The 26818-nt window shown below is 40.5% G+C and overlaps 1 protein-coding gene across 2 annotated transcripts in view; it reads left to right on the top strand.

Annotated features, from left to right (window-relative positions):
- The first annotated feature begins 3207 nt into the window (after positions 1-3207).
- Positions 3208-26818, top strand: part of Frmd3 (FERM domain containing 3) — a 199547-nt gene continuing 175936 nt past the window's right edge. The window contains exon 1 of one of the 2 annotated variants that reach the window (XM_052718461.1): positions 3208-4065. In XM_052718461.1, coding sequence (XP_052574421.1) covers positions 3919-4065 — 147 coding nt within the window. In that variant the 5' untranslated portion in view covers positions 3208-3918. The remainder of the gene's footprint in view (positions 4066-26818) is intronic. The other variant, XM_052718463.1, reaches the window with a different exon arrangement.

Genomic DNA, 26818 nt, shown 5'->3' with positions numbered 1-26818 from the left:
CTTCTCTGGCTCTGGAGAAAAGTGTTACTTTTTCGGCTCTCCTTTGCTCTCTCCACTGAGGGACCTCCCAGCAAGGATCTTCTTTGTTTTTAATTTCAGCTCCTCCTTGCACTGTCCACTCTGGGACATCTCAGCAAGGATCTTCTGTTTGCCAGTGAATGAAGATCTTCACACCCAAAACTCTTTTGAGAAAGAGATTTATTTGGGAAGGAGGAGTCCAGGAGAGTAGCTGCGTCTACCAGGGTGGAGAGAATAGCCCACAACTGACCAGGCAGGGCAGTTTATATAGGATGTCTTGGGGGCAAAGTCAACCAGTGATCGGTTAGTTTTTTTTCTGCCCAGGAATTGGTCAGTTTTGTGGGCTAGGGGCAGAAATTGCCCTGATTTCAGAGCCAAACTGTTTCTTTCACTGGACTTTCTTGGCTTTTTGACACTACTTTAATTGTTAAGAAAATTTCTTAATAATAAAAAAAGAATTTTCCTGTTCATTTTACATACCAATCACAGATCCCCCTCCCCTACCTCCTCCCACCCTCCAGCCTTCCTGCCCCAACCCACCCCCTATTTCCCACCTCCTCCAAGGCAAGGCTTCCCATGGGGAGTCAGCAGAGCCTGATATACTCAGTTGAGGCAGGTCCACCCGCCCCCCCCCCCCCTTGCACCAAGGCTGTGTAAGGTGTCCCATCACAGGCAGTTGGCTCCAAAAAGCCCACTCATGCATCAGGGTGGGTCTTGATCCCATTTTCATGGGGGACCTTATGCAGATCAAACTACACAACTGTCTTGCCTATGCAGAGGGCCTAGTCCAATCCCTGGGAGGCTCCACAGTTTCTGGTCCACAGTTGACGAGTTCCCACCAGTTTGATTGTCTCTGTACATTTCCCCATCATGACCTTGATGCCCCTTGCTCATAGAATCCCTTTTTACTTTCTTGGACTGGACTCCTGGAGCTCAGCCTCGTGCTTGGCTGTGGATCTCTGCACCTGCTTCCATCTGTTACTGGATAAAGGCTCTATGATGCCAAGGTATCCACCAATCGGATTACCAGGGTAGGCTAGTTCAGGCACCCTCTTCACTATTGCTAGTAGTCTAAGGTGAAACCATCCTTGTGGATTCCTGGGAACTTCCCTACCTCCTGGCTTCTCCTTATCCCCATGACGACTCTCTCTCTATCATGGTTTCTCTTCCATTGCTCTCTCACTCCACCCCTGTTCCATACAGCTGGATCTTATGGAGGCATTTTCTTAATTGAGATTCCCTCCTTTCAGATAACTCTAGCTTGTGTCAAGTTAGCATCAAACTAGCCAGCACAGGAAGGATTAGGATGGGTGACCTTGTTGAAGGAGTTGAAGATGGGGGGAGGCGTTGAAGTTGCAAAAGTCTGGTGCCATTGCCAGTGTGTTCTCTGCTTCCCCTTTGTGGTTCAGGGATGTGAGCTCTGAGCTGTTCCTTTTGCCATACCTTCACTCTGTCATCCTGGACTCTAACCCTTTGAAACTGTAAGCCTCATTAAACACTTTCTTCTATAAGTTGCCTTGGTTATGGTGTTTTTTCACAGAAATAGAAAAGTAACTTATATACCACCTTCACTCAACTAGAGGTAGAAATGTGTCTTGTATTCATGTCTCATTGCACTGACAGCTGCAGTTCACATCATCCCATGACCCTCAAATCTGACCTATCAATTCCTATCCTACAGAAGCTCACACATGACTGACTATCTAAATATATCAAAACCATAATTCAGGTCTCATAATATGTGTTGAGTTTGAATGAGAATGGTGTCTATGGGCTCATACATTTGAATGCTCAGTTACCAGGGAGTGGCATGTTTGAGAAGAATTAGAAGGGTTAGGAGGTATGACCTTGTTCAAGGAAGTATGGAGCTGGGGGTGGGCTTTGAGGTTTCAAATCCAGGGCCAGACACAGCATCTCTCTCTCTCTCTCTCTCTCTCTCTCTCTCTCTCTCTCTCTCTCTCTCTCTCTCCCTCCCTCCCTCCCTCCCTCCCTATTACTTTTGGATCAGGATATAGCTATCAGTTACTGCTAGAGAGTCATGCATGCTGCCAATGTTCCTTCCATGCTCCTGCCATGAGGGTAATGGACTAAACCCTCTGAAACTGTAGACAAGCCCCTAATTAAGTGCTTCCTTTTGTAAGAGTTGCCGTGGTCATGGTGTCTCCTCACAGAAATAGAATAGTGACTAAAACATAATGTTACATTAAATGTATTCTCGATCTGCTTATGGGTCAGGATGCAGCTCTTAGCTACTGCATGATGCCACTGTTCCCTCCATGCTCCTACCATGAGGATAACAGACTTACCCTCTGAAACTACAAGTAAGGCTCCAATTAAATGCTTCCTTTTGTAAGAGTTGTCATTCTCATGGTGTTTCTTCACAGCAATAGAACAGTGACTAAGACATAATGTTATATTAAATGCACACTCTCTTTATGTTTTTTTTTTAATTTGAGACATTCTCACTATGCAATCCAGGCTGACCTCAAACTCTCCATCCTCCTGCATCATCATCTCTAGGACAGAGGTTTCTGACAAGGGACCCTAAGCTCCCTTAGCTTGATAGCTGTTGCAGTTTAGAAGACTGAGAAGCAGAGCCTGACTGTAGGGTGATTATTACTGCTGGAAGAGCAGATGAAAGAGGGTGCAGACAGAAGGAGAACTCCAAATGCAATTCAGACTACAACCAATGCCCTCTGAGCCTCCTTCCCTGCACAGCACAGGATATCCTTTTGGATGAAGGCCCTCTTCATGTGTGGCAAAACGTGAAATAACTGACAGCTAGCAACAAGTTCTCCCACTAACACCCGTTCTTTCTTCACTGGAAAAGAAAGAGGAACAAAGCAGCTTTCATTAAATTCCTATTCCCTAACATCCCACCCTCTATCTCGAAGCTCCACCCACCTACACAGCGGCAGCCTCTCTGCCACCCCTTGAACCTAGAGCACTTCACACAGGGGCAGAGGCACCTTGGGATAGCAATGCATTCCTGGAGAGTAGCAGGGAATTCCAGGGTTTCCAGCACCCAGAGAGGAGACTAAAATAGGATGGGAGGCTTCTTTGTCACTAGATTCCTATGCAGTTGGAGGTGGAGGAGGCTCTCCGGGGGGGGGGGGGGCAGAATAGGGCTCCTAGTTGGTGTCTAAGAGATACTGTAATCGAAGATCACGCTGCTTAAGAAAGACAATTCCTTCCTAAGGAAGGAAGAAGGGGGCTGATCTGATTAACTGAACCAGCGACTTTGAAATCCTCCAGGAATATCTGAGAGTTACTATGGCCCTGGGCATATGCAATACCTGTGCCTCCTGCCATTGTCTGGAACTCCCTGCCGGTCCTACAGTCCTCCATCAGCTTAATGGAGGTGTGTGGATTGCTCTCCACACTTTGTTGCCCGCCGGGACCCGGGATTTCACAGTGCAGGGCACCCTTGAGTCCCAAGGAAGCAGCAGGGCAGGGACCATCTATAGCAACCACGATGGGAGGAGGGAGGAGGTGGCCAGCAGGAGGAAGGCAGCAGGGCCTATCCTGACGCAGCAGCAGCGGTGGAGGAGGCCCCTCCAGATATGCTGGGCGTCAGGATCCAGCCCGTCCTCTGCCTCCTGCCTCCTCTGGCCTCGATCCCTAGGAGGGTCCTCGGTTCCAGCCGCCCTCAGGCTCAAGCCAAGGGAGGTGCCCTCTGAGCTAGCTACGGAAGGAGGCGGGGACTGAATCGTCTGAGGAGGAGAGGGAGGAACCGACGCTCCTCGAGCTGGTGGCTGCAGGCGCCCTGGGTTGCCGCCGTCTCCCTGGGCGGAGCTGCACCCGGAGCCCGGACTGTATTGAGAGCGTGTGAATGTCCGCGTGGACTAGGGCCGCGCGGGCCCCGCGCCTCCTACGGCTCGCTCCCGCGTGCTGCTGTGTATGTTCGCTTCTTGTCACTGTGCGCCGAGAGGCAGGAGGACTATGAAGATGATTCACTTTCGGAGCTCCAGCATCAAATCGCTCAACCAGGAGATGAAATGCACCATTCGGCTGCTGGACGACTCGGAGGTTTCCTGCCATATCCAGGTGCGGTGGCACGGGGGAGGATGCAGGGTGTGCAGTATTCGCAGGGTACATGAGTGAGTAAGGGGGCTCTGAGGGTAGCCATGTGCCAGAAGGAAACCCACCTCATCAGAGAAGCCTGGCTGGAATGCGGAATTTGCTTCAGTCCTCAAGATAGGGGCTTTGGCCCTCTGTAGTCATCTGCTTTGCATTATCCTTGCCTCAGCCCCCTACCGTGGCATGTACCCTGTGTTCACTTCGCGTTGCTCCTAGGCTGAGGCGGTAGCCAGATGTCTTGCTTAACGCTGCGTTGGTCCCTTTAGAGCCTATCCCACCAGGACATAGAAGCTATGACGGTCGGGGGGACATTTGCATGCTAACCCCCCACACGGCTTTTTTTTTCTCACCCACCACGTGGAAAAAGACTCCACTGACCAGGGCTCGCCTTTCTGTTTCCCGCGCCCAGGCCGTTTGGGAACCTGCTTCTTGTGCCCTGCTGTCCCTCTGCCAGTAGTCTGTACTTCTGTAGTGGGGCAATGGACTTCCCCAAGTTTCCTCGAAATCTTGGGCTCCAGCCTCAAGAGATGGGGTGCACGTTGTAATTGAAGTGGAACTACCTCAAAAGAAGGTGAAGTCTGTGCTTCAGAGAAAAGAAAAAATTCATGAGGCTAGCAAACAGGTCCTGCAGGAAGCTGGATCTTGGGTAAAAGAGCTTGGAATTTTGGTGACTATTCACTGTAGTCAAGTTGGAGGAGAAAGGCACATTGCTTATTATTTTTATTGACCCTCCCTTCCTTGGGAGATAAGAGTCTTTGGCCTTGCAAATTTTTTGTAACCTGCTGCTTCTGCTGCTGCTGCTGGTAGTGGGGGTGTGTGTGTGTGTGTGTGTGTGTGTGTGTGTGTGTGTGTGTGTGTGTGTGTGTGTGTGTGTGTCGGTGCACTCACACACGCTTGTGTTTCCTTTAGCTGAGGTTGTTCTGGTAAGTAGGTGTGCGCTCCCCCCGTGACCTCATGTGGCATGCACATTCTGCAAAACTTGTATTGGCACTAAGCACTGCTGGCATCAGTTTAAAATCGAATTCTTTATTTCTAGGATACCCTCTTCTGGGTACTACATTTAAGGTTCTAAGACCCATGCCTGTGGTAGGAGAACGGATTAGCACCTCCTAGAGGCCGAAATCCACCTCTAAGTTGTACCTGGATTTCTAAAAAGACATTTTTAATTAAAATTAAAGTTATATCACTTTCCCCCTTCTCTGTCCTCCCTCAACCCCTTCCAAGTCTCCACTCTCCAACTTTTTCCATGCTCCCCCAACCACACTCTCAAACTGATCGCCTCTTTTATTATTACTGTTACATATACACAGTTACATAGATATAACCTGCTGAGTGTGTTTTTGTTGTTTGTCTGTGTATGGTTTCAGGGCTGACCACTTTGTATTGGATAACCAATAAGGGGACTCATCCTGCTCTTCAGCATTAATTAATTGCCTGAAGTTCTTTATATAGAGGTGAGGCTTTGTGAAAACATCCTCCTTCTCAGTTAGTATGCTCATTGATGTTGCTATTGTTCAGGTCTTGCTTATGCCACTTCTCTGAGAAACTGTTTCACAGCAGAAATCCTGGTATTCAGCATCTTGCAATCTTTCGCTACCTCTCACACAATGTTCCATGAGCCATCATGCAGGATCCTTGAGGTAGATGTATCCTCTGAGGCTGGCCTCCCCATGATCCTTGATCTTTGGATTGTGTCCAATTGTGATTTTGTGTGATGATTTCCATTTGCTGTAAAGAGAAGCTTCTTTAATGAAGGACGGTCGATACATTTGTCTGTAGGTATAAGGATAAGTTTTAGAATGTAGTTAGGAGTTATATTGGTCTACCCAAGTGGTAGTAGTAGATTCTCTCCTAATATCCAGGACCTCACCAGATCTGGGAAGCTGGTTACGTTTCTAGTACCATGCATGATTTCTCTCCAGTTGAGTGGAATTTTCATTCACCAAACAGCTGTTGTTACACCTTTATAAATATTTATTCCTGCTGGTCACTGCTGTGGCTCTTGTGAGTCACAGCTCAGAGTAGATTGTTAATTGTGTCTCTCCTACGCTGGTTAGTTTTATGTCAAACTTGAAACAAACTAGATTCATTTAGGAAGAGGGAATGTCAACTGAGAAAATGTCCCATCTGATTTGCCTGTGGAAAAGCCTATTGAGCATTTTCTTGATTGATGATTAATGTCAGAGGACGTAGTTCACCGCGGGGGTGGGGGGGGGGATGCCACCCCTGAGCTGGTGGTCTCCTAGGTGCTATAAAACAGCAAGCTCAGCAAGCCATGAGAAGCAAGCTGTGAGGAGCAAGCCAGTAAGCCCTCCTATTCCTGGACTCTGCTTCAGAAGTTCCTGCCTCCACGTTTTTGGCCTGATTGAGTTCCTGCCCTTCCTTCCCTCCATGATGGACCCTTACCTGGAAGTGTAAACAAAAATAAACCCTTTCATCTCCAAGTTGGAGGTTTTACCACAGCATTAGCAACCTTTCTAACACACTTCTCTTGGAAGTTTTCATAGTGTCATAATATTTCCTGGTACTATGGAAGCTAAACCACAGGAAGGATTTTAGGTCAGATCCAGCTTGAATAAAAATAATAGAGTTCTGTGTCCTAAGCGTGCAGTGTCTTTAGCAATAGGGGCTTACCTTCAACTTCTGAAAGGCAACAGTAGCAACAGCAGTATTCTATATTGTTTTGGGAATCCCTTGGACTACCCTGGCCAGTCATTCAAAGGGAGATTTTTCATACCTGATCCTGAGAGTTAGTCTGTAGTTCTTGTGGAGGCATTGTCAGCGTGTGTGTGTGTGTGTGTGTGTGTGTGTGTGTGTGTGTGTGTGTGTGTGTGTGTGTGCGTGATGTATAATTTAGGTAACTATAAAATAAGAAGGCTTTGTCAAATAACCTTGGTGGTTTTTGTCACCTCTCATTCCTTCTGCCTCTGTACCACCTCCCTCTCCCCTTCCCAGCTGGAGCCTCACCCCATTTTTCTGTTTTGCCTTCATTTTATTGCTGTTCCCCTCTCAAGCCCTCCTGCCCGGTGGTCCCATTATGCTTTCCTGGTTTCTGTAGTTACTCAACGTCGCACACTTACTTCTGAAGATTGGAGCAATGGGATGTTTGTTGTGTTTTTGATTGTGCTCATTTGGGTCATTCCTTTCTTTTAGTTAGTTGCTGTCAATCTCATTTATCTTCTCAAAGAATGAGTTCTTAGAATATTTTTATTTATAATTTTTATTTATTTATATTAACATTTTTCATGAAATATATTTTGATCATATTTTACTGTCCCTCAACTGCTCCCAGTATCTCCCCACCTCCCTCCTCACACAACTTCATGCTGTTTTTCCTCTTTCTTTCTCTGTCCCTAAAAAAATAACACCCCAAAAACAAAAAAAAAAGAAAATCAAAATAAACAAATGAAACACCAGTAACACTAAGAATACCAAAACAAAAGAACAAAAAAAAGAGTTTAAAACAATGGAGTCCATCTTGTGTTTTCCAGCTTCTGCTCTTTCTTGCTTCCTGCTGGTTTGAGTTTGTTTTTTTCTTATTTTTCCACATTCCTGAGTTGCATCATTTGTGTACACTAGTTCTGATTTTTTTAATTCAAGGCACTTCAACTAGAAACTTTCCTCTTAGGATTGCTTTTAATGTGTCCCAGAGGTATTGCTTTGTAATATTTTAATTTTTATTTAGTTCCAGGAGTATTTTAATTTCTTTCTTGGTTTCTTATTAGACCCATTCATCATTCATTGATATGCTGTTTAATCTCCATGAGTTTATGCACCTATTAAAGTTTTGTTTACTGTTGACTTTAAGTTTTATTGCATAGTGGTTGAGTAGGATGCATAGGATTATTTCAGTTTTTCTGTATTTGTTAAAGTTTGCTTTTTGTCCCAGTGTATGTGGTCCATTTTAGAGAAGCTTCTATGTACTGCTGAGTAGAATGCATATTCTACTGCATAGAATAATCTGTATATATCAGTTAGGTTCATTTAGTGTAAGTTGTCATTTAATTCTGAAGTATCTGTTTATTTTCCGACCATTATTATGCTCTGCTCAATATGTGTGTGTGTGTGTGTGTGTGTGTGTGTGTGTGTGTGTGTGTGTGTGTGTGTGTATTCAATGCATTTATTCTTATCCTCTTGGAGTTCAATGAAGTATTTGTTCGTGCTTCTTAAATTCCTTTAATTCTTTGATGCATTTTATGATTGTTCTTACTTAATTCTGTGTCCTGAGGTGATTGTGTCTAGGTAGTTGTTTTTGTGATTTGATCTGGGCTTATGGACTTCATTGATTATCTGTCTGTCATGATAATCTGACCTTCCTTATATTGAATCAATGTAGGAGCTGCATGGTCTGATCTCAGCCAGGTTGGGTTCACTGTTTAACTAGACCAGGCAAGGATGTCTCCCAAACCACAGGTTTGGAACTAAGCCTGTGGGTACAGAGATCGCAGTGGGTAGCCAGAAAGATGGGAGAGAAAAGGAGAATCTCACCAGTCAAAGGTGGCTCTTAGACAGAGCAGTTTCAAAGACCGTTTATCTGGACTTAGGCTTATGGGTGTGAAGACGGCCACAGGCAGGGGGGATGGAGAAGTGATGAGAAAGGCCAAAACCAACTTAGCCAGAAAAGGTGGCTCACAAACAGTTTTTGCAGGAGGCAAATCTGGACCCAGGCCTGTGCTGAGGTGGGGATAGGAGATAGGGGAGAAGTTTTGAGGTTGGCACAGGACTGTAAAAGGAAGACTTCACTTACAGGGCAAAGTTGGCTGGTGAACAAAGAGAGATCATAGGATCCTAGTCTGGAACTAGGCTTCCTGAAATTTTTGTTTAATTATTTATTACAGGGATTTATGACAGGAAGGCAGTTGAAACTTTTGTAAACTGACATTGGGGAGAGTTTCAGTGCAGGGCTATAGTTCCCTACTATCTGCCAAGAAAAGCTGCAGCAGCAGTGGCTGGAAGTGTGTTCAGATCAAGGCATAAAGAGTGCTGCCTCCGGAATAAGTCAAAACACTCAGGTTGCAAATTTGTGGGTTGCTCATTAGTCTGCTTTCTAGAAATATAAATTCTGCAGAAGGTTCTACTGCAAGGAGCGCTCAGGACTGTTGTGTGAGATCATGTGACTGCATCCAGTACCATTTTTCAGTATCTTCTATGTGTTATCCCTTTTAAAACTATAATATCCAATACATAATATAAGCCTTACAGATGGACATTATTTCGATTTCATGGATAAGAAAACTGAGATATTGAAATATTAACCTATTTGTCCAAAAGAGATTGAGCTGCTGGCATTCAGATCACAATTGTCTGGATCCAAAGCTCTTGTATGCCTTTGGCATACTACTTCATGTTCAAAATAATTAAATTTCAGGGAGTTTTCCAACACAGAAACAGATGAATCCATAGAAGGCTGCCTGACTGATTTGAAGACCAGTAGGGAGTCATGTCTTGCTAATTTGCATATGGATCAAGTTCAGGATCTGGCTGGAAAGCTGGCATTCCAGAGCTGATTGGAATGCCACTGCTAAAAATACAGCAAATACTGTATTTTTCTTTAGAAAAACTATACTTACATGCAGTTAGGTTCTACACACTGTATTTTTATGTTTCAAATCAGATAATCTTCAAATTATCCCTGTGAATCAAACGATGAACTGTGAACCAAACCAAGAACTAAGAGGAGATTGCCCTGCTATGCTCTGACTACATACTTTGATGGTCAGGGGACATGTGGGTTCCCAATTGTTCTCACCAGCAGTGTTGATTCTGGAAGACACTACACAGTGTGTTTTTGTTGTAACATGAGCTTTGGAGCCCTTTGCATTGGTGATTTTCCTCACAAGCATAGGACAAAAGGAGAGGAGTATTTAAAAAAAAAAAAAAAGTGTAGCTCATTCATAAGATGAGGAACTTTTGCATAGTTAGGTAGTTCAGATGATTACATTTTCAAAGATGAATTAAAATTTTTTTAAAAAAACTCATTTCAATTTTATGCAATTAGTATTTGCTAAATATCTTCCATATGTCAAACACAGATCTAGGACTAAAAACAGTTTTTAAAAAATTAAGTTAGTTAAGAGGCCCTTGATCAGTTTGGGAAAGATGAACAAAATGGCATATAGACATGGCATAAAGACTGTTGTATGCAGGTAAGAATGTCTGGTTATAAATTAAACTGGTAAATAATTAAAGGATCAGTGGGCAGCATCTAGAAGCAGGTTAGAAATCCAAATCTAAGGTTTGTTTTAATGATCTACTCTAAAATCTTCTATTTATCTTACTTGATACAGTAACCTAGGCATAAATAATATAACTGGATGTGGGAATGAAGGCTGAATTAGAGGCCAAGATGATTAGAATTAGTGACTAAAATATTGACAAAGCCCTTTCAAAGACAACTCACATAATGTTTGTTGTGGCCCAGTATGTACTATATTATGCCTCATGCTACAATTTGGAGTATGAATTCAAAGGCAGGGAAGATAATTAGCCATAACAGATCATGGGCTAGTGTCTAGCATCTTAGTTAAAGTTTTTATTGCTATAAAGAGACACCATGTCCATGACAACTCTTATAAAGGAAAGGCAGTTAATTGGGGCTGGCTTACATTTTCATAGGTTTGGTCCTTTATTATCATTGTGTGACATGGTGGCCTGAAGGCAGACATGGTCCTGGAGGAGTAGCAGAGAGTCCTTACATCTTGATGTACAGGCAACAGGAAGTGGTCTGTCTCACTCGGTGGAGCTTGAGCATAGGAGACCTCAAAGCCCACCCTGACAGTGACACACTTTCTCCAACAAGGCCACACCTACTCCGACAAAGCCACACCTCTCATTAGTGCCACTCCCTTTGGGGACCATTTTCTTTCAAACCACTAAAACTGGGTTAGTTTACTCTTTTTCTAGAAGTATGAACTGCTGATTAAGAGCCTAGGCCTTGGTTTTTAGAGTTAATCTAGAATCTCAATGTTGATTGAAACAAGATCTTCACACACAAACAAATTATAGTATCATTTACTAATGAACATCATCATAAAATTAATCTCTTTAAAAATGAATTAGCTCTACTTATATAAGTCGGCTACTTATTAACAGACTGTCTAATAATTCTGCTTTGGTGCTTCTATCCAAAGATAGATTTCATTATTTTATGTATACATTGCTGACTATTGGTTTGAAAGTTGCGCAAATCTTTGTGATCTGAAACTGAACTCCATGCAGGCAATGTGGTATTCTTAAATTCTTGTATTTGGCAAGGTTATCATGGAGTAATATGTTTGGAGTTTAGGTTTGCTTCAACTGTACTAAATCATGCAATTATTTTGCTTTTGAAGTTCCCCTAATGGTTTGAGTGAATTTGATATCTTTCCACTGAAAACTTTTTTAATATAAGAGAAAGACAGTGCTAGTGAAGTCATAGGTCTTGGAGAAGAACTTACTATTATCACCTTACTAAACCAGTATAAATCCTAACTACACTCTAAATATTTGTTCATATACTTCCAAATAAGTGTAATCCTCACCCCTCATCAAGGAACCTTCTCTTTGCAATAGTTGGAAACCACTACAGAAAACTATAACCAATCAAAATGCAGAGTTGTAGAGCCCAGTCCCATGGGATACATCTACATAACAATTCCTGCACCCAAGGCTCAGGGATCATTGTAGAAGAGAGGCTGGAAAGATTGTAAGAGCCAGATCAGGGAGTTCGTTTTGAGACTCTGTCTCCTAGCAATGTCAGAAGCTACACACATATAGTCTTACCTATATGACTTTCTAAATATGAACTGAACGAAGATGATACCATTAGACATGCCAAAGTGGACAGAGGATAGACCACAGGAGGCCTCATCCCTACACAAAGAACTCAACTAACAGATACTCAGAGAGGAAGAAATAGTCTTCCAAAGGAAAGAATACATCAATTAGTTGGTTATTCAATACTAAATGGTGAGCCCTAAAAACATGTAGAAGTAACATTATAGAAACAGGTTGTATTTAGAAATATATATGCATATACATATATGCATGTAACAATAATCAACAAAAAAAGAGGCTATGAAATTGACAGAGAACAAAGGAGGGTATATGGGAGGATTTGGAAGGAGGAAAGGAAAAGAGAAATTATTTAATTTTATTATAACCTCAAAAGAAAAAGTGTAATAAAAAAACCAACATCATAACATCACATCAGTGTTAAGAGAAAGCAAATGGATATCACAGAACTATTACTTTCTATTTTCTTCAGTATCTATGCACACATGCACACATATACTCATATATCAATATGTTGCCATCTTATATAACTACATACTCTCCTTTGCGTGCCAGCATGATAGAAGTATTGCTTAGAGTTCGAAATTTCAAATTAATCCCCATATAATTACAGAGAGAAACACAAAGATAGTATCAATATAATTCCTGTCTATCCTCTAAAATGCTTTACCTTGTAATCCTAAGAAATATTCTGCAAGTCAGTTCAGTTCTTGCAGTGTCAGGCCCTGGTATTTAGTGTCCTCTAGAAAATTAAGAGAACATAATGTTTTGGGGCTGAGCATGAGCTACAAGATAGCTTGACACTTTTTTTTCTAGAAGGCTTAGGGAGAAGGGTAATAAAATCACTGGATTCAGGAGAAAAAAAAAGATAAAAACAAAACTTTGTGTTCTTTCATACCACCTGGAACTTTATCTGGGGTAGCTTCACCTTTTGAGTTCCCAAACCTCAAAGGAGATGTGTTTCTTCAGATGGGTGTCCTGCCACATGGTTGAGGGGCACCTTGAGTGATACTTTTTGCTTCTGTGTGTGGAAAGAGTTTTTCCACCAGGTGTAGAAGGCACCTTCTTGCTCAGTGCTGATTGAGAAGGGTAAAGAGAGGAAACGTTGCGCCGTAATTCAAGGGCGGTTACAGAAGCTGAGTTTGCAGGTCCAGCTGCAATGTGACCACCTGAGAACAGCAAATTAGAAGAACAAAGCAGATTTAAACATATGCCACAAAGAGTGGGATGGCTCAGGTTTCTCTCCAAATTGAACTTTAAAATAGAAACATTTTCTTGGTGTTACTAGAAATAAAATTGAGAGAAGAGGCAGGATTTAGTTTCATACCTTTAGGGTATTCCGCTATTAAGGCAAAATCCAATACTTAAAAAAAATACCTCCATCCATCCATCCATCCATCCATCCATCCATTCATCCAGCCATGCATCATCCCATCCATCCACCTTTTTAAAAAAACAAACATTTTCCCCAGGAGATATTGGATTTTGTAAGTTCTCAGCTAGGGTTTTAAACTTCTATGTGTTTTTGGAAGTAGACATGGTTCCAAAAACTGTGATTGTTGCTCTTGCAATTACTTTTTAATTACACACCAGGAAACTGGAAAAACCTTACTGAGGCTACTCACCTCTTTTAAGTATTAGGATGTTTCTGAGGATGGCTAGAAGAGAGTGGTATAAATAAATGTAGATGTTCCAGGAAATACGTGTTGGATAGAGGTACAAAAACTTGAAAAGGCCTCTATAGGGGCCTTTTCTGGATATCTGAGATCCAAGAAGATAAATTAGAACATGCTCTAATAAAGAATACAGACACATAAACCAATTCAACACAGTAATATTATAATAGAAAGATGCCAGAATGCTACTGGAACTCAGAGAGGGGGCCCTTAGTAAAGTGAAGATGAGATTTGGAGAAGGCATGTGTTTCCATTAACCTCTGTTGTTTCCTTCCAAAGCTACCACTTCTTACAGGGAAGTTTTTTAAATAGATCACTGACATTTTTATCCTGATGTCTTCTTACTCACATCTAACTTGGTTCTTTTTCTTGCAAACATCTCAGGAAAATTATAACTTATTATTGTGGGGAGGTCTTTAGTTTTTTTTTTCTGGTTTTCATTTTAGCCTTGGTTTTTATTACTGAGTTTTGAAAGAGAAATAATCCTAACAGTCTAATTAAAATAAGCAAGATACATGGAATTCATTTTTAGAAAGAGAAGAGGCTAAGCTAAATAACAAAGCCCACAGCCCTTGAAAAGATGGAAATTCACAGTTCTCCTTTTTCTGTTATCCCCTCCCTCTGCCTCTCCCAAGGTGGAACTTCCAGGAAAGTGATAGGCATTTTTTGGAAGACTGCTATACCCAGAAATTTAGTCTGCTATAAGTAAATGTATAAGATATGAAAATATGAATATGGTTTTAAGTACACCTAAAATTGAAAAGTTCATTAGGACAAAGGTTACTGATACGTTCCCATGGTGGGAATTCCCTGAAGCCAGTTTGAGGTGACCCAACAAGAGGTGATTATTATCACCTATTATTTTTATTATGTTGTTTTAAGGACCCTGAGTTGGCCCATCTGAAGTGAACACTATTACTTGTCTTTAAATCCTTTTTTATAGACCACCACTATTTTTATGACCATCTAGAATGACCTATACCATCTGTTGTTTTGATTATCTTGTTTTAGGCATACTGTACTTCCTAAAGCTAAGCTCTTTTCTCACATTATAAAATGTGATTTCAAGATAAATCACTTTCTGCCAGATTTTAATGCTGCCATCTTTACTGGAGCAGTGCTCTAATGCAGCATGAGGAAAGGACAGGCAGGCTTTTGCAGGGATGATGTGTGATACACATTAAAAAAAAAAAAAAAGTAGCCATTGTCCAAAAACTGGCAGGTGGGCCGTGTGAAAGGGTGTAGTTTGAAGGACATTCTAGGAAAAGGCCAAGCATATGGAAAGAATTGTCATTTATGGGGAATTGAAAGACTTGTACTGCAGTTTATAAAATACAGTAGGGTGTTGGCAATTGTCTGCTTAAGTGGACAGTGTAGTATATAATTAGAATCCTGAAAACATTATTGGCCATTTTTGCTAGGGAAAAATTAAGACTATTCATCAAGGTATGGTTTGCTTGGGCCAAAGAGAACTGAAGGAGTGTTTATTCTGAGTAGTTATTGGATGACACTATTCATGAGGAGATGTGAACAAATGTCTACTTACCAGACAGGACCAGTGACAGACCAGTTAGAATATATCAAAGTCCAACATGGGGAACCACTGAGTTTTCTTGAGGTTGCTTACAGGACCAAGAGTGACTGCAGGCTTCATTTAGAAATGAAATAGTTCACCTTCCTTTAAAACACCTATGTCTTAATGAACTTCCCTACAATATGGAATGTTTTATCTCTGAGGAAAGTGTTACACAACAGTGGTATAGCTCATATTTTTGCAGTTACAGCTAAGAGATTTTAAATGTTCTGTCTCAGGCTGTGAATGTCTTAATGGTTTTTTGTTGTTGTTGTTGTTGTTGTTTGTAAAAGATAATCCCAGGGACACTAGAGTTCATAAATTCTTAGCTAAGATTTTAAGTTCAAGCCAGGTGTTGGTGGCACATGCCTTTAGTCTCAGTACTTGGCAGACAGAGGCAGGCGGATCTCTGAGTTTGAGGCCAACCTGGTCTACAAAGAGAATTCCAGGATAGCCAGGACTACACAGAGAAACCCTGTCTCAAACAACAACAACAAAAAGACTTTAAGCTCTGCCTCCACCATGAGTGAACCTATCAATGAAGCAAGTCATTCTTTTTTCTTGTTAGTTTGCTTTCATTATTTTTATTTTTTTAAATCCAGACCACAGTTTCTCTTCCCTCCTCTCCTCTCAGTTTCCCCCACTCCCCCACACCAACTCCTCTCTGCTGCCCCTCATCTGCTCCTCCTCCATTTCTCTCCAGAAAAGGGCAAGCTTCCCATGGATATCAATCAAATGTAGCATATCAGGTTGCAGTAAGACTAGGCACCTATCTTCAATATTAAGACTGGGTAAGGCAACCCAATATGAGTGAAAAGGTCCCAAAAGCAAGCAACACATTTAGAGACAGCTCCAGCTCCCACTGTTAGGAGTCCCACAAGAAGACCAAGCTATGCAACTGTAACATACACGCAGAGTGCCTAGGTCAGGCTTATGCAGGCTCTCTAGTTGTCAGTTCAGTCTCTGTGGGCCCCTATGAGCCCAGGTTAATTGATTCTGTGGGTTTTCTTGGGGTGTCCTTGGCCCCTCTGGCTCCTAGAATTCTTTCTCCCCTTCTTCCACAGGATTTCCTGAGATCCATCTAATGTTTGGCTGTGGGTGTCTGCATCTGTTTCCATCAGTTGCTAGATGAAACCTCTCTGATGACAATTGGGTACTAATCTATGAGTATTGCAGAATATCATTAGGAATCATTCATTAATTTTTCTTCTCTTTCTTTTCTTTTCCTTCCTTCCTTCCTTCCTTGATCTCTCCCTCTCTCTTTCTTTGCCAGTAGTGTTTGAGCTCTCAAGTCTCCAGGTCCTGGCCCTCCAGGCAGTGTCAAGAGTGGGCTTCTTCTTGTGGCATGGTTCTCAAGCTAAGCCAGTCATTTGTTTGGCACTGTCACGATTTCTGCCCCACTTTTACTACAGCACATCTTGTAGGCAGGACAAATTGTACATCAAAAGTTTTATGGCTGGGGTTGGTGTCCCAGTCTCTGCACCGGAAGTCTTACATAGTTACATGAGATGGCCAGTTCAGGCTCCATATCCCCCATTGCTAGAAGTCTCAGCTAGGGTCACCCTCATAGATTACTGGGAGTTTCCATTGCACTAGGTTTCTAGCTCATCCCCAAGACACCCCCCAATTGTCTCCTTCCATCATCCTCTGATCTGATCCTTCCTATTCCCATACCCACAGTCCATCCCACCCCACCCATCTACCCTCAATGTCTATTCTATTTCTCCCTCCCAGGGAGATTCAAGTGCCCCCACACACACTTGAGCCCTCCTTGTTACTTAGCTTCTCTGGATCTGTGGATTATAGCATGGCTATCCTTTACAGCTAATATCCACTTATAAGTAAGTACATACCATGTCTGTATTTCGGGATGTAGGTTACATTACTCAAGATGATTTTTTTTTCTAGTTACACCAATTTGCCTTCAAATTTCATGACATTGTTTTGTTGTTGTTGTTTTGTTTTGATTTTTAAACAGATAAGTGATACTCCATTGTGTAAATGCCCCACATTTTCTTTATCCATTCTTCAGTTGAGAGACACCTAAGTTGTCTCCGGTATCTGACTGGTTATGACCATAGTTGAGCAAGTGTTCTTGTGGTAGGCTGGAGCAGACTTTGGGGATATGGCCAAGAGAAGTATAGCTGGGTCTTAAGGTAGATTGATTCTCGATTTTCTGAAAAACTACCATATTAATTTCCAAAGTGGCTGTGTAAGTTTGTACTCCCAACAGCAATGGAGGAGTGTTCCCCATGTTCCATGTCCTCTCCAGCATGTGTTGTCACTTGTGTTTTGGTTTTAGCCATTCTGACAGGTGTAAGGTGGAATCTCAGAGTTGTTTTGATTTGTATTTTGCTGATGACTAAGGATGTTGAACATTTCTTTAAGAGCTTGTCAGCCATTGAGATTCCTCAGTTGAGTATTCTCTGTTTAGATCTGTACCCCATTTTAAATTGGATTATTTAGTTTGTTAATGTCTAGTTTCTTGAGTTCTGTATGTGTTTTGGAAATTAGTTCTCTTCCAGATGTGGAGTTAGTAAATATCTCTCCCCATTTGGTAGGCTGCTGTTTTGTCCTGTTGATGGTATCCTTTGCCTTAGAAGCTTTTCAGTTTCATGAGGTCCCATTTATTATTAATCTTACTGCCTGAGCTATCAGTGCTCTGTTCAGGAAGTTGTCTCCTGTGCCAGTGTATCCAACGCTATTCCCCAATTTCTTTTCTGTCAGGTTTAGTGTTTCTCATTTTATGTTGATGACTTTGATCCACTTAGACTTCAGTTTTGTGCAGGGTGATAGATATGGATCTATTTGCATTCTTCTACATGCTGACATCCAGTTAGACCAACATCACTTGTTAAACACACTTTCTCTTTTCCACTGTATAATATTGGCTTTTTAAAAAATTAGGTATCCATAGGTGTGTTAATTTACATCTGTTTTTGTTTGTTTGTTTGTTTATTTGGGAGTTTTTTGATATTTTTTTATAGCTCTATAGTAGAGCTTGAAATCAGGCATGATGATACTTCTGGAAGTTCTTTTATTGTACAGGGTTGTTTTAGTTATCCTGGATTTTTGTTTTGTTGTTGTTTGTTTGTTTAATTTTCCATATGAAGTTGAGTGTTGTTTTTAAAGCTCTGTAAAGAATTGTGTCAGAATTTTTATGGTGATTGCATTGAATCTGTAGATTGTTTTTGGTAAGATGGCCATTTTTACTATGTTCATCCTACCAATCCAGCAGAATTGGGTAATCTTTCCATCTTCTGAAATCTTTTTCAGTTTCTTTCTTCAAAGATTTGAAGTTCTTGTCATACAGATCTCTCTCATTTGCTTGGTTAGAGTTAGTCCAAGGTATTTTATATTGTTTGTGGCTATTGTGGAGTTGTTTCCCTGATTTCTTTCTCAGCCTTTTTATAATTTGTATATAGAAAGGCTACTGTTTTTTTTTTTTTTTAGTTGATCTTGTATCCAGCCACTTTGCCAAAGGTGTTTATCAACTGTAGGAGTTCCCTGGTAGATTTTTTGGGTCACTTGTGTATGCTATCATATCATGTGCAAATAGCAATACTTTGACTTCTTCTTTTCTAATTTGTATCCCCCTGATCTCCTTTTGTTGTCTGTTGGTGTAGCTAGAACTTCAAGTATTGTTTTGAATTGATATTGAGAGACTGTACAGCCTTATCTTGTTTCTGACTTTAGTGGAATTGCTTCGAGTTACTCTCCATTAAATTTGATGTCAGCTCTCAGCTTGCTGCATATTGCCTTTATTGTATTTAGGTATGTTCCTTGTATCCCTGATCTCTCCAAGAATTTTATCATAGATTTTATCAAAGGCTTTTTAGCATCTAATGAGATGATCTTGTGGTTTTTTTTCTTTCAGTTTGTTTATATGATGGATTACATTGACAGATTTTTCATATGTTGAACCATCACTGCATCTCTGGGATGAAGCCCGATTTATCATGGTGGATGGTCTTTTTGATGTGTTCTTGGGTTCAGTTTGCAAGTATTTTATTGAGTGTTTTTGCATCAACATTCATGAGCAAAATTGGTTTGTAATTCTTTCTACGCTGAGTCTTTGTGTGGTTTGGGTATCAGGGTGTCTTTAGTCTCATAAAATGAATTTGATGATTTTCTTTTTGTTTCTATTTTGTGAAATAATTTGAGGAGAGCTGGTGTTAGCTCTTCTTTGAAAGTCTGGTAGAATTCTGTGCTAACACTGTCTGGCCTTAGGCTTTTTTTGGCTGGAGGGGGAGCTTTTAATGACTGCTTCTATTTCCTTAAGGATTATAGATGTATTTAAATTGTTTATCTGATCTTGATTTAACTTTGGTAAGTGGTATTTATCAAAGAAATTTCCATTTCTTTTAGATTTTCCAATTTTGTGGAGTACAGGTTTTTAAAGTCTAACCTAATGATTATTTGAATTTCCTGGTGTCTGTGGTTTTGTCCCTTTTTTGTTTCTGATTTTGTTAATTTTAATATTCTTTCTCTGCCTTTTAGTTAGTTTGGATAAGAGTTTGTCCAGCTTGTTGATTCTCTCAAATAACCAACTCTTTGTTTCATTGATTCTTTGTATTATTCTTTGTTTCTATTTTATTGATTTCAGCTCTCAATTTGATTATTTCCTGTCGTCTACTCCTCTTGGGTTTGTTTGCTTCTTTTTGTTCTAGAGTTTTCAAGTGCACTGTTAAGTTGCTAGTATGAGATCTCTATAATTTCCTTATCAAAAAGGCACTTAGTACTATGAATTTTCCTCTTAGCACTGCTTTCACTGTGTACCATATATTTGGTTATGCTTTACGTTCATTTTCATTGAATTCGAGGAAGTCTTTAATTTCTTTATTTCTGCCTTGACCCTCTGGTCATTCAGTAGACTGTTTTTTAGTTTATATGAATTTAGTAGGCTTTTTGCTGTTGCTGAAATCTATGGTGCTCTGATAAGATACAGGGGGTTATTTAAATTTTCTTGTATCTGTTTAGAATTGCTTTGTGATCAAGTATGTGATCAATTTTGGAGAAGGGTCATTCTTCAAAGGTTCTACCTTCAAAGGAGAAGGTATATTCTTTCATGTTTGGGTGAAATGAGATGTAGATATCTGTTAGGTCCATTTGAGTCATAATATCTGTTAGTTCCACCATTTCTTTGTTTATTTTCTATCTAGATGACCTGTCCATTGATGAAAGGAAATATTAAAGTCTTTTACTATTAATATGTAACATTTGATGTTTGTTTAAGCTTTAGTAATATTTCTTTTACAAATGTGGGTCTCCTTGTGTTTGGAGCATAGATGTTCAGAATTGAGACATTGGTTGATTTTTCCTGTAATGAATATGAAGTGTCCTTCCCCATCTATTGACTAATTTTGGTTGGAAGTCTACTTTGTTAGATATTAAAACTGCTATACCACCTGGCTACTTGGGTCCATTTGCTTGGAAAATCTTTTCCCAACCCTTTATTTACTTTGAGGTAATGTCTATCTTTGATGTTGAGGTGTGTATGTGGCAGAAAGACGGATCCTGTTTTCGTATCTATTTTGTTAGCCCATGTCTTTTTACTGGGGAATTGAGTCCATTGATATTGAGAGATAATTCCTGTTACTTTGCTGTTGTTGGTGGTGGTGGTGGTGGTAGTGCATATGTATGAGTGTGTGTGTGTGTGTGTGTTTATGTGTGTGTGTGCGTGTGTGTGTGTGTGTGTGTGTGTGTGTGTGTGTGTGTGTGCACAGTTCCCGTCTCTTGGTTTTGCTGGTATGAAATTATTAATTTCCCATGCTTTCTTGGGTGTAGTTAACCTCCTTGGGTTGGTGTTTTCCTTCTAGTACCTTCTCTAGGGCTGGATTTGTAGATAGATATTGTTTAAATTTGACTTTGTCATAAAATATCTTGTTTTCTCCATCTCTGGTGCTTGAAAGTTTTGCTGGGTATAGTAGTTTGGGCTTGTATCTATGGTTTCTTACAGTCTGCAAAACATGTGTCTAGCTTTTAGCCTTTCTAGCTTTTAGAGTCTTCATTGAGAAGTTGGGTGTAATTCTAATCAACCTGCACTTATATGCTACTTGGGCTTTTTCCTTTGCAGCTTTTAATATTCTTTTTTTGTTCTGTATGTTTAGTGTTTTGATTGTTATGCGGCAGGGGAACTTTCTTTTCTGGTCCAATCTATTTGGTGTTCTATAGGCTTCTTGTACCTTTGTAGGCATCTCCTTCTTTAGGTTAGGGAAGTTTTCTTCTATGATTTTGTTGAAAATATTTTCTGGGCCTTTGAGCTGGTAATCTTCTTCTTCTATTTGTGTTATTCTTAGGTTTGGTCTTTTCATAGTGTCCCGGATTTTCTGGATGTTTTGTGTTAGGAACTTTTTATATTTAACATTTTCTTTGACCACTGTATTAATTTCTTCTATTGTACCCTCTATGCCTGAGATTCTCTCTTCCATCTCTTGTATTCTGTTGGTGATGCTTTCATCTGTAATTCCTGTTTGCTCACCTAGATTTTCCATCTCCAAGATTCCTTCAGTTTGTGTTTTCGTCATTGGTTCTATTTCCATTTTCAGGTCTTGAACAGTTTTATTCATTTCCTTCATCTGTTTGCTTCTGATTTGCTGGATTTCTTTAAGGGTTTTATTCATTTCCTCTTTAAGGGCCTCTATCATTTTCATAAGAGTGTATTTAAGATCATTTTCTTGTGCTTCAGCTATGATGGACTATTCAGGGCTTGCTGTAGTAGGAGAGCTGAGCTCTGATGGTACCATACTGCCCTGGCTGTTGTTGATTGTGTTCTTATGCTAGCTTTTAGTCATCTGGGTTTTGGGTTGTTATAGGTGTCATTTTCTGAGTTCATCTTTATTGGATGGATTTTTTTTATGTTTTTTTTCCCCTTTGTTTCTGCTTTTCACTGGTCTTCTGGCCTGTGGTTTTGGTAACAAGTGACTCTTCATGTCTAGTGTATCTCTACTGACATTTTGGTAACTTATGTGGCACCTGGTATTCCAGGTACCAGCTTGGACTCTGGGGTTCCTAGGACCAGTTTGGCCTCTGGCAGAGCAGGAAGTCTTCTGCCAGAGTTGTGGGCCTTGGATTCCCAGTAAAAGAATGGCCTCTAGTAGAGCAGGGGTCTTCTGCCAGAGTTGTGGGCTGGGATATGGAGCCCCAGGAAGGGGGTGCTGTTGGGAACTATTGGGTGGGCTTCAACGAGTGTTAGCAGGTTTTGGGCAGTGTCTTACCAGGGGTTCCTAGTACCAGCATGGTCTCTAGCAAAACAGGAGTATTCTGCTGGAGTTCTGGGATGGGATATGGAGACCAGGAAAGCCAGGAAACAAGTCATTCTTAATTACAGGCCAAGAAATTAGGAGATCTTGCCAAGGCAACTTATCCTTTTCACCTATTAAGGTGGTACTGAGCCCTGACCTGACTTGTATGAGCAATTTCCAAGGGCTCCAGGAAATAAAATCAAAGAGAAGTGTAAGAAGTTTAAAAAGGCCTCTATATGCACATTGTACAGTTTTTCAACAGATTTTTTTTTTTTTTTAAGATTTGTTCTGTTTCTGTGCTGGCTGGTAGGTACTAGCTCATATGGCAACTGGACACTTGACTGGTAGGAGTCTGCAGCCAAATTTTCAACGATATTCATCTAAAGTTCCCTACAATTTAAGTACCACTTGGTCAGTCTCACAGCAGCGATTAACCTTGTAAGTGAACAGGAAATAATGGTCCCCTTTAGTGGTAGAGCAAGAAATCCTCATTCATGTACTTATATGGTTATTTGAATGTTGCTGAGCATGGATCACATTTTAAAACCATAGGAAAATTTGTAACACATATACACACCTTTATTCTCAGAGAGTATTTGGGGGATTAGATAGGATTTTAGATTTTTCAGTCAATGTCTATGTCTTTTTTGAAGTCTAGCAAAGGAACAGATCCACTTACCAGGCTGAATAACAAAAAGTCTAGGACCTTGCTCCCATTTTCATTGTTCTTTCTCCTTTGTGATAAGTTACTATTCTTGCAGGCCTTGATAATATACTATATTTTCTCTTTGTCCCTAAATGTAAATGACCTATAATTAAGTGAATGGAAATTCACTCTAGTACATACTGATGAATAAACAGTACCTCTCAAATTAGTTTTTCTTCTCTTATTGATTTTGGAGATAATATCTTTTATCCTTAGTAATAAAAGCACATAGAAAAAAATCCAAATAAACACAAAAGATTACCCAGTGCAAAGTCTCCTCTGCTTATGACTCTAGCTAATCCTTAGGGCCCCCACTTCCCACAGGAATGTTTTGTGGGCCTTGGCCGTTTGACACTTGCACATCCAAATATCAAATGTGTTGGGTTCCTTCTATCAGATTTTCAATACCTTTAGAATTTTGGTGCCCACATATATGTATATATTTTCCTTATGGATTTATAATTGTGCTAGCAGCTAAGAGTCATATCCTGTTTTGATGGGTAATCTCTACTGCTTTTTCAGTTGTTTCTTTTTATTTCCCTTTTTTGCAGTATGATTGGAGTAGACAAGGAGTCTTCCATGTCCTTCTCCTTCTAGTCTCATCTCCCTGTCTTAGAGCTTTTATATGTTTGCAGAGAGGACTCCACTCACCCACAATAGGCCATGTTTAAAATTTCACTTTTTAAAATTTTAAAATTTTCTGTGATATGTGAAGAACAGTTAGTGATCTGATGATCTGATGTGTAAGGGACTTCCCAAGGTAGAATGAATTAGATTCTGGACAACATGGAAGGGATAGGTAAAAGAAAATAAGCCTGTCCTCCACAAGAAGAATAGAAAGGAAAGCCTAGGGATATGTACCAGTGTGCCGGATGTATGGATGACGATGGAAGACCCTGTGGCCAGGTTTGTAATCAATTTACCAAAGTAATACTTATTTATTTATTTATTTTTGTGCATACGTGTGTGTGTGTGTGTGTGTGTGTGTGTGTGTGTGTGTGTGTGTGTGTGTGTGTTTTGTCTGGATGTATATATTTGCACCGTGTGCATGTCTGGTACCCACAGATGCTAAAAAATGCTATTGGAACCCCTGGAACTGGAGTTGCAAATGGCTGTGAGCTGCCCTGTGGGTGCTGGAAACTGAACCCAAAAGCATCAAGTACCCTTAACCACTCTGGTTCCTGGACTAACATTTTGTTGTTATTGTTTCTTCATTACACACACTGTGTATTTCCTCTTTGCCACATATTCATAGCACCTCTTCTTGTGGCTAACTTGCTTCTTTTGTGGGTATGTTTGTTATCTTTAATCTACATTCGTTGGCTGCTCCATAAAGGCTTTTATAGAACACTGTAGGGTCAATACAAATATTGGTTAAATGGAAGAATAAATGAATCACTTGCCCAATTGTAACTACCAAAATAATGAGCCCCCTACATGTATCAAATCCTACACTGATCACCTTGCATCTAATCAAAAACTCAAAAGCAGCGTTTGAAAATAGTAATTAATATTCTTATATTACAAGTGAAGAAATGATCTGTGGGAGTCCATTTTCAGGTTCCTGTGGCTTTACCCAGCAGGTCCACATAGAGGATGATTAGGACCACGGGCCTGAGTGCAGGTGTCTGAGATGGTCTGCACTTGGCTGTGCTGGGGAGAGGTCTTTTGCTTCACCCCTTGGCATCTCTATAAAAACCCTGGGGCAGAGACAGTCAGGGCCCGTTGGAAAAGGTTCCAGGCCCTCTCGAGGCTATCCTTTATTTTCTGTTTATCTCCGCAATATCTAATCCTTCTTTCTAATATTTCCTGCTACCCGCACTCAAGAAAACTCTGGGGAGCTGTGGGGTTGGTGGGTAAACACCCCACAATGAACCAAAAAAATGTTGGGTATTCTGCCCTAAATCACAAAGACAGTTAGTGGTAGATTGAGGTTTGCACCTAGAGCTGCTTGAAATCTTGAGGTTTAAAAAAATTAAAGTATGAGCCAGGTTGTGACAGTGCATGCCTTTAATCCTAGCACTCAGGAGGCAGAGGCAAGCAGATCTCTGAGTTTGAGACTAGCCTGGTCTACAAAGCTAGTTCCAACATAGCTGGGGCTACATAGAGAAATCCTGTCTCAATAAAACAAACAAACAAAATTACAGTATGATCCCTAGGAATACCTCTCTGCAGGGCAAGCAGGGTTTTGTTAGATGTCTGTGGTTGACGATAGACTAGGCTGCCGTTCCTAAAGAGCTTGGGTGGAAACACACAGCCCCATCAGTGTGCAGTGAGGAGCGGGTTTGTCCATGACCTGGGTGGATATTTTAGCAGTTGTGAATTATTCAGATGCTGAGGCAGAGTGATTCCTTGCACTGAATCCTAAATGAATGAAATTCAAGCCCAGAGGCTCTGCCACTACTGAGCTTTCTTTTTTTTTTCTATTAATAGAAGGAGAAAAAAACAACCTTGAAGCCAAGTTCTTTTTGCTTATTATCTCTCCCTCCCTTTCTCTCTCTCTGTGATGGTAATAACTGAACTCATATTGTACATACTAAGCATTTATTGTGCTATTAGCCATGTCTCCCCCCAGAGTATTTCTTAAGGTGTTGGTGCTAAGGGAGCTTTCCTCACCTTTTAAAAACAGTTTATTGGAATAGAATACAGATAATTTTTAAGCTAATATTTAAAGTATACAATATCACAGTTTCAACTTTTATTACATTTATTTATTTATTTATTTAGTGTGTGTGTGTGTGTATGTGTGTGTGTGTGTGTGTGTGTGTGTGTGTGTGTGTGTGTGTGTGCTTATGTCATGGCATCCATGGGGAGGTAACAATGTATGAGGGTCAGTTTTCTCCCTCTATCATGTTGGACCTGAGAGTTGACCTCAAGTGATAAACACTTTTATCTATTAATTCATGCTTCTTGCCCCAGTTACATGTTTTTGAGGACAGACACGGACTCTTCATTCATGTCTATAGTCCATTTTAGAATTTTTCATTACTAGCAAGAATCATAACTTTTGACGCTGCCAACAATCCTTGCACTTCTCCTCGGCAATCAGAAACTTACCTATGGCACTACATTTTTTTTCCTTTTTTGTACATGTCACTTAAATGAAATCATGCTACATGGTTTTGTTATTGTCTACTTCCAGTTTGCAAAATGTTCTCAAGATTCATTCATGTTATAGAATCTGTCAGGGCTTCGTTTCTTTTTACAGCCAAATCGTATTCCCTTGTGTGTACCACAGTTTATATGTTCACTGATAGATACACATTCAAGTTGTTTGTGTTTTGACTATTAAAAACAATCCTGCTTAAAATGATGCTAATATATGTTTTAATGAAATTACAAATGAAGATATAGTTTGTAGCTGGAGATATAGTTTGTAGCTGGAGAAAGCGACCACTGTACTCTGCCAAGACAGGGTAAGATGGTCTTTCAGAATTCCTGCTTCAGAAAATGGTCTGTCAGATACTTTAGGCCTGTAGCCAATTTGAATGCACCAACAATACTGAAAACATTATGTGACTGTCCAGGCTGCCAGCTGTCTCGGCCTACTCTTACAAGATTCCCGAAAGTTGTTTACATCCATCTATCATTTCTCAGGTACCATTATATTCCTTCTCAGGTCTTTGATGGGATTGAAGACTAACAGTTATAGTTATAACTTAGTAGATAGAACATATTAAGTATTAGATTCAGGTTCTTTAGGATAGGACACCTTTTAGAATGATCTTTGTAACATGCCATTTACCTA

Source organism: Peromyscus californicus, unplaced genomic scaffold, assembly GCF_007827085.1.
Source record: "Peromyscus californicus insignis strain IS unplaced genomic scaffold, ASM782708v3 Scaffold_5__1_contigs__length_169319896, whole genome shotgun sequence".
Lineage (NCBI taxonomy): Eukaryota > Metazoa > Chordata > Mammalia > Rodentia > Cricetidae > Peromyscus > Peromyscus californicus.
This window is presented reverse-complemented; position numbering and strand designations above follow the sequence as displayed.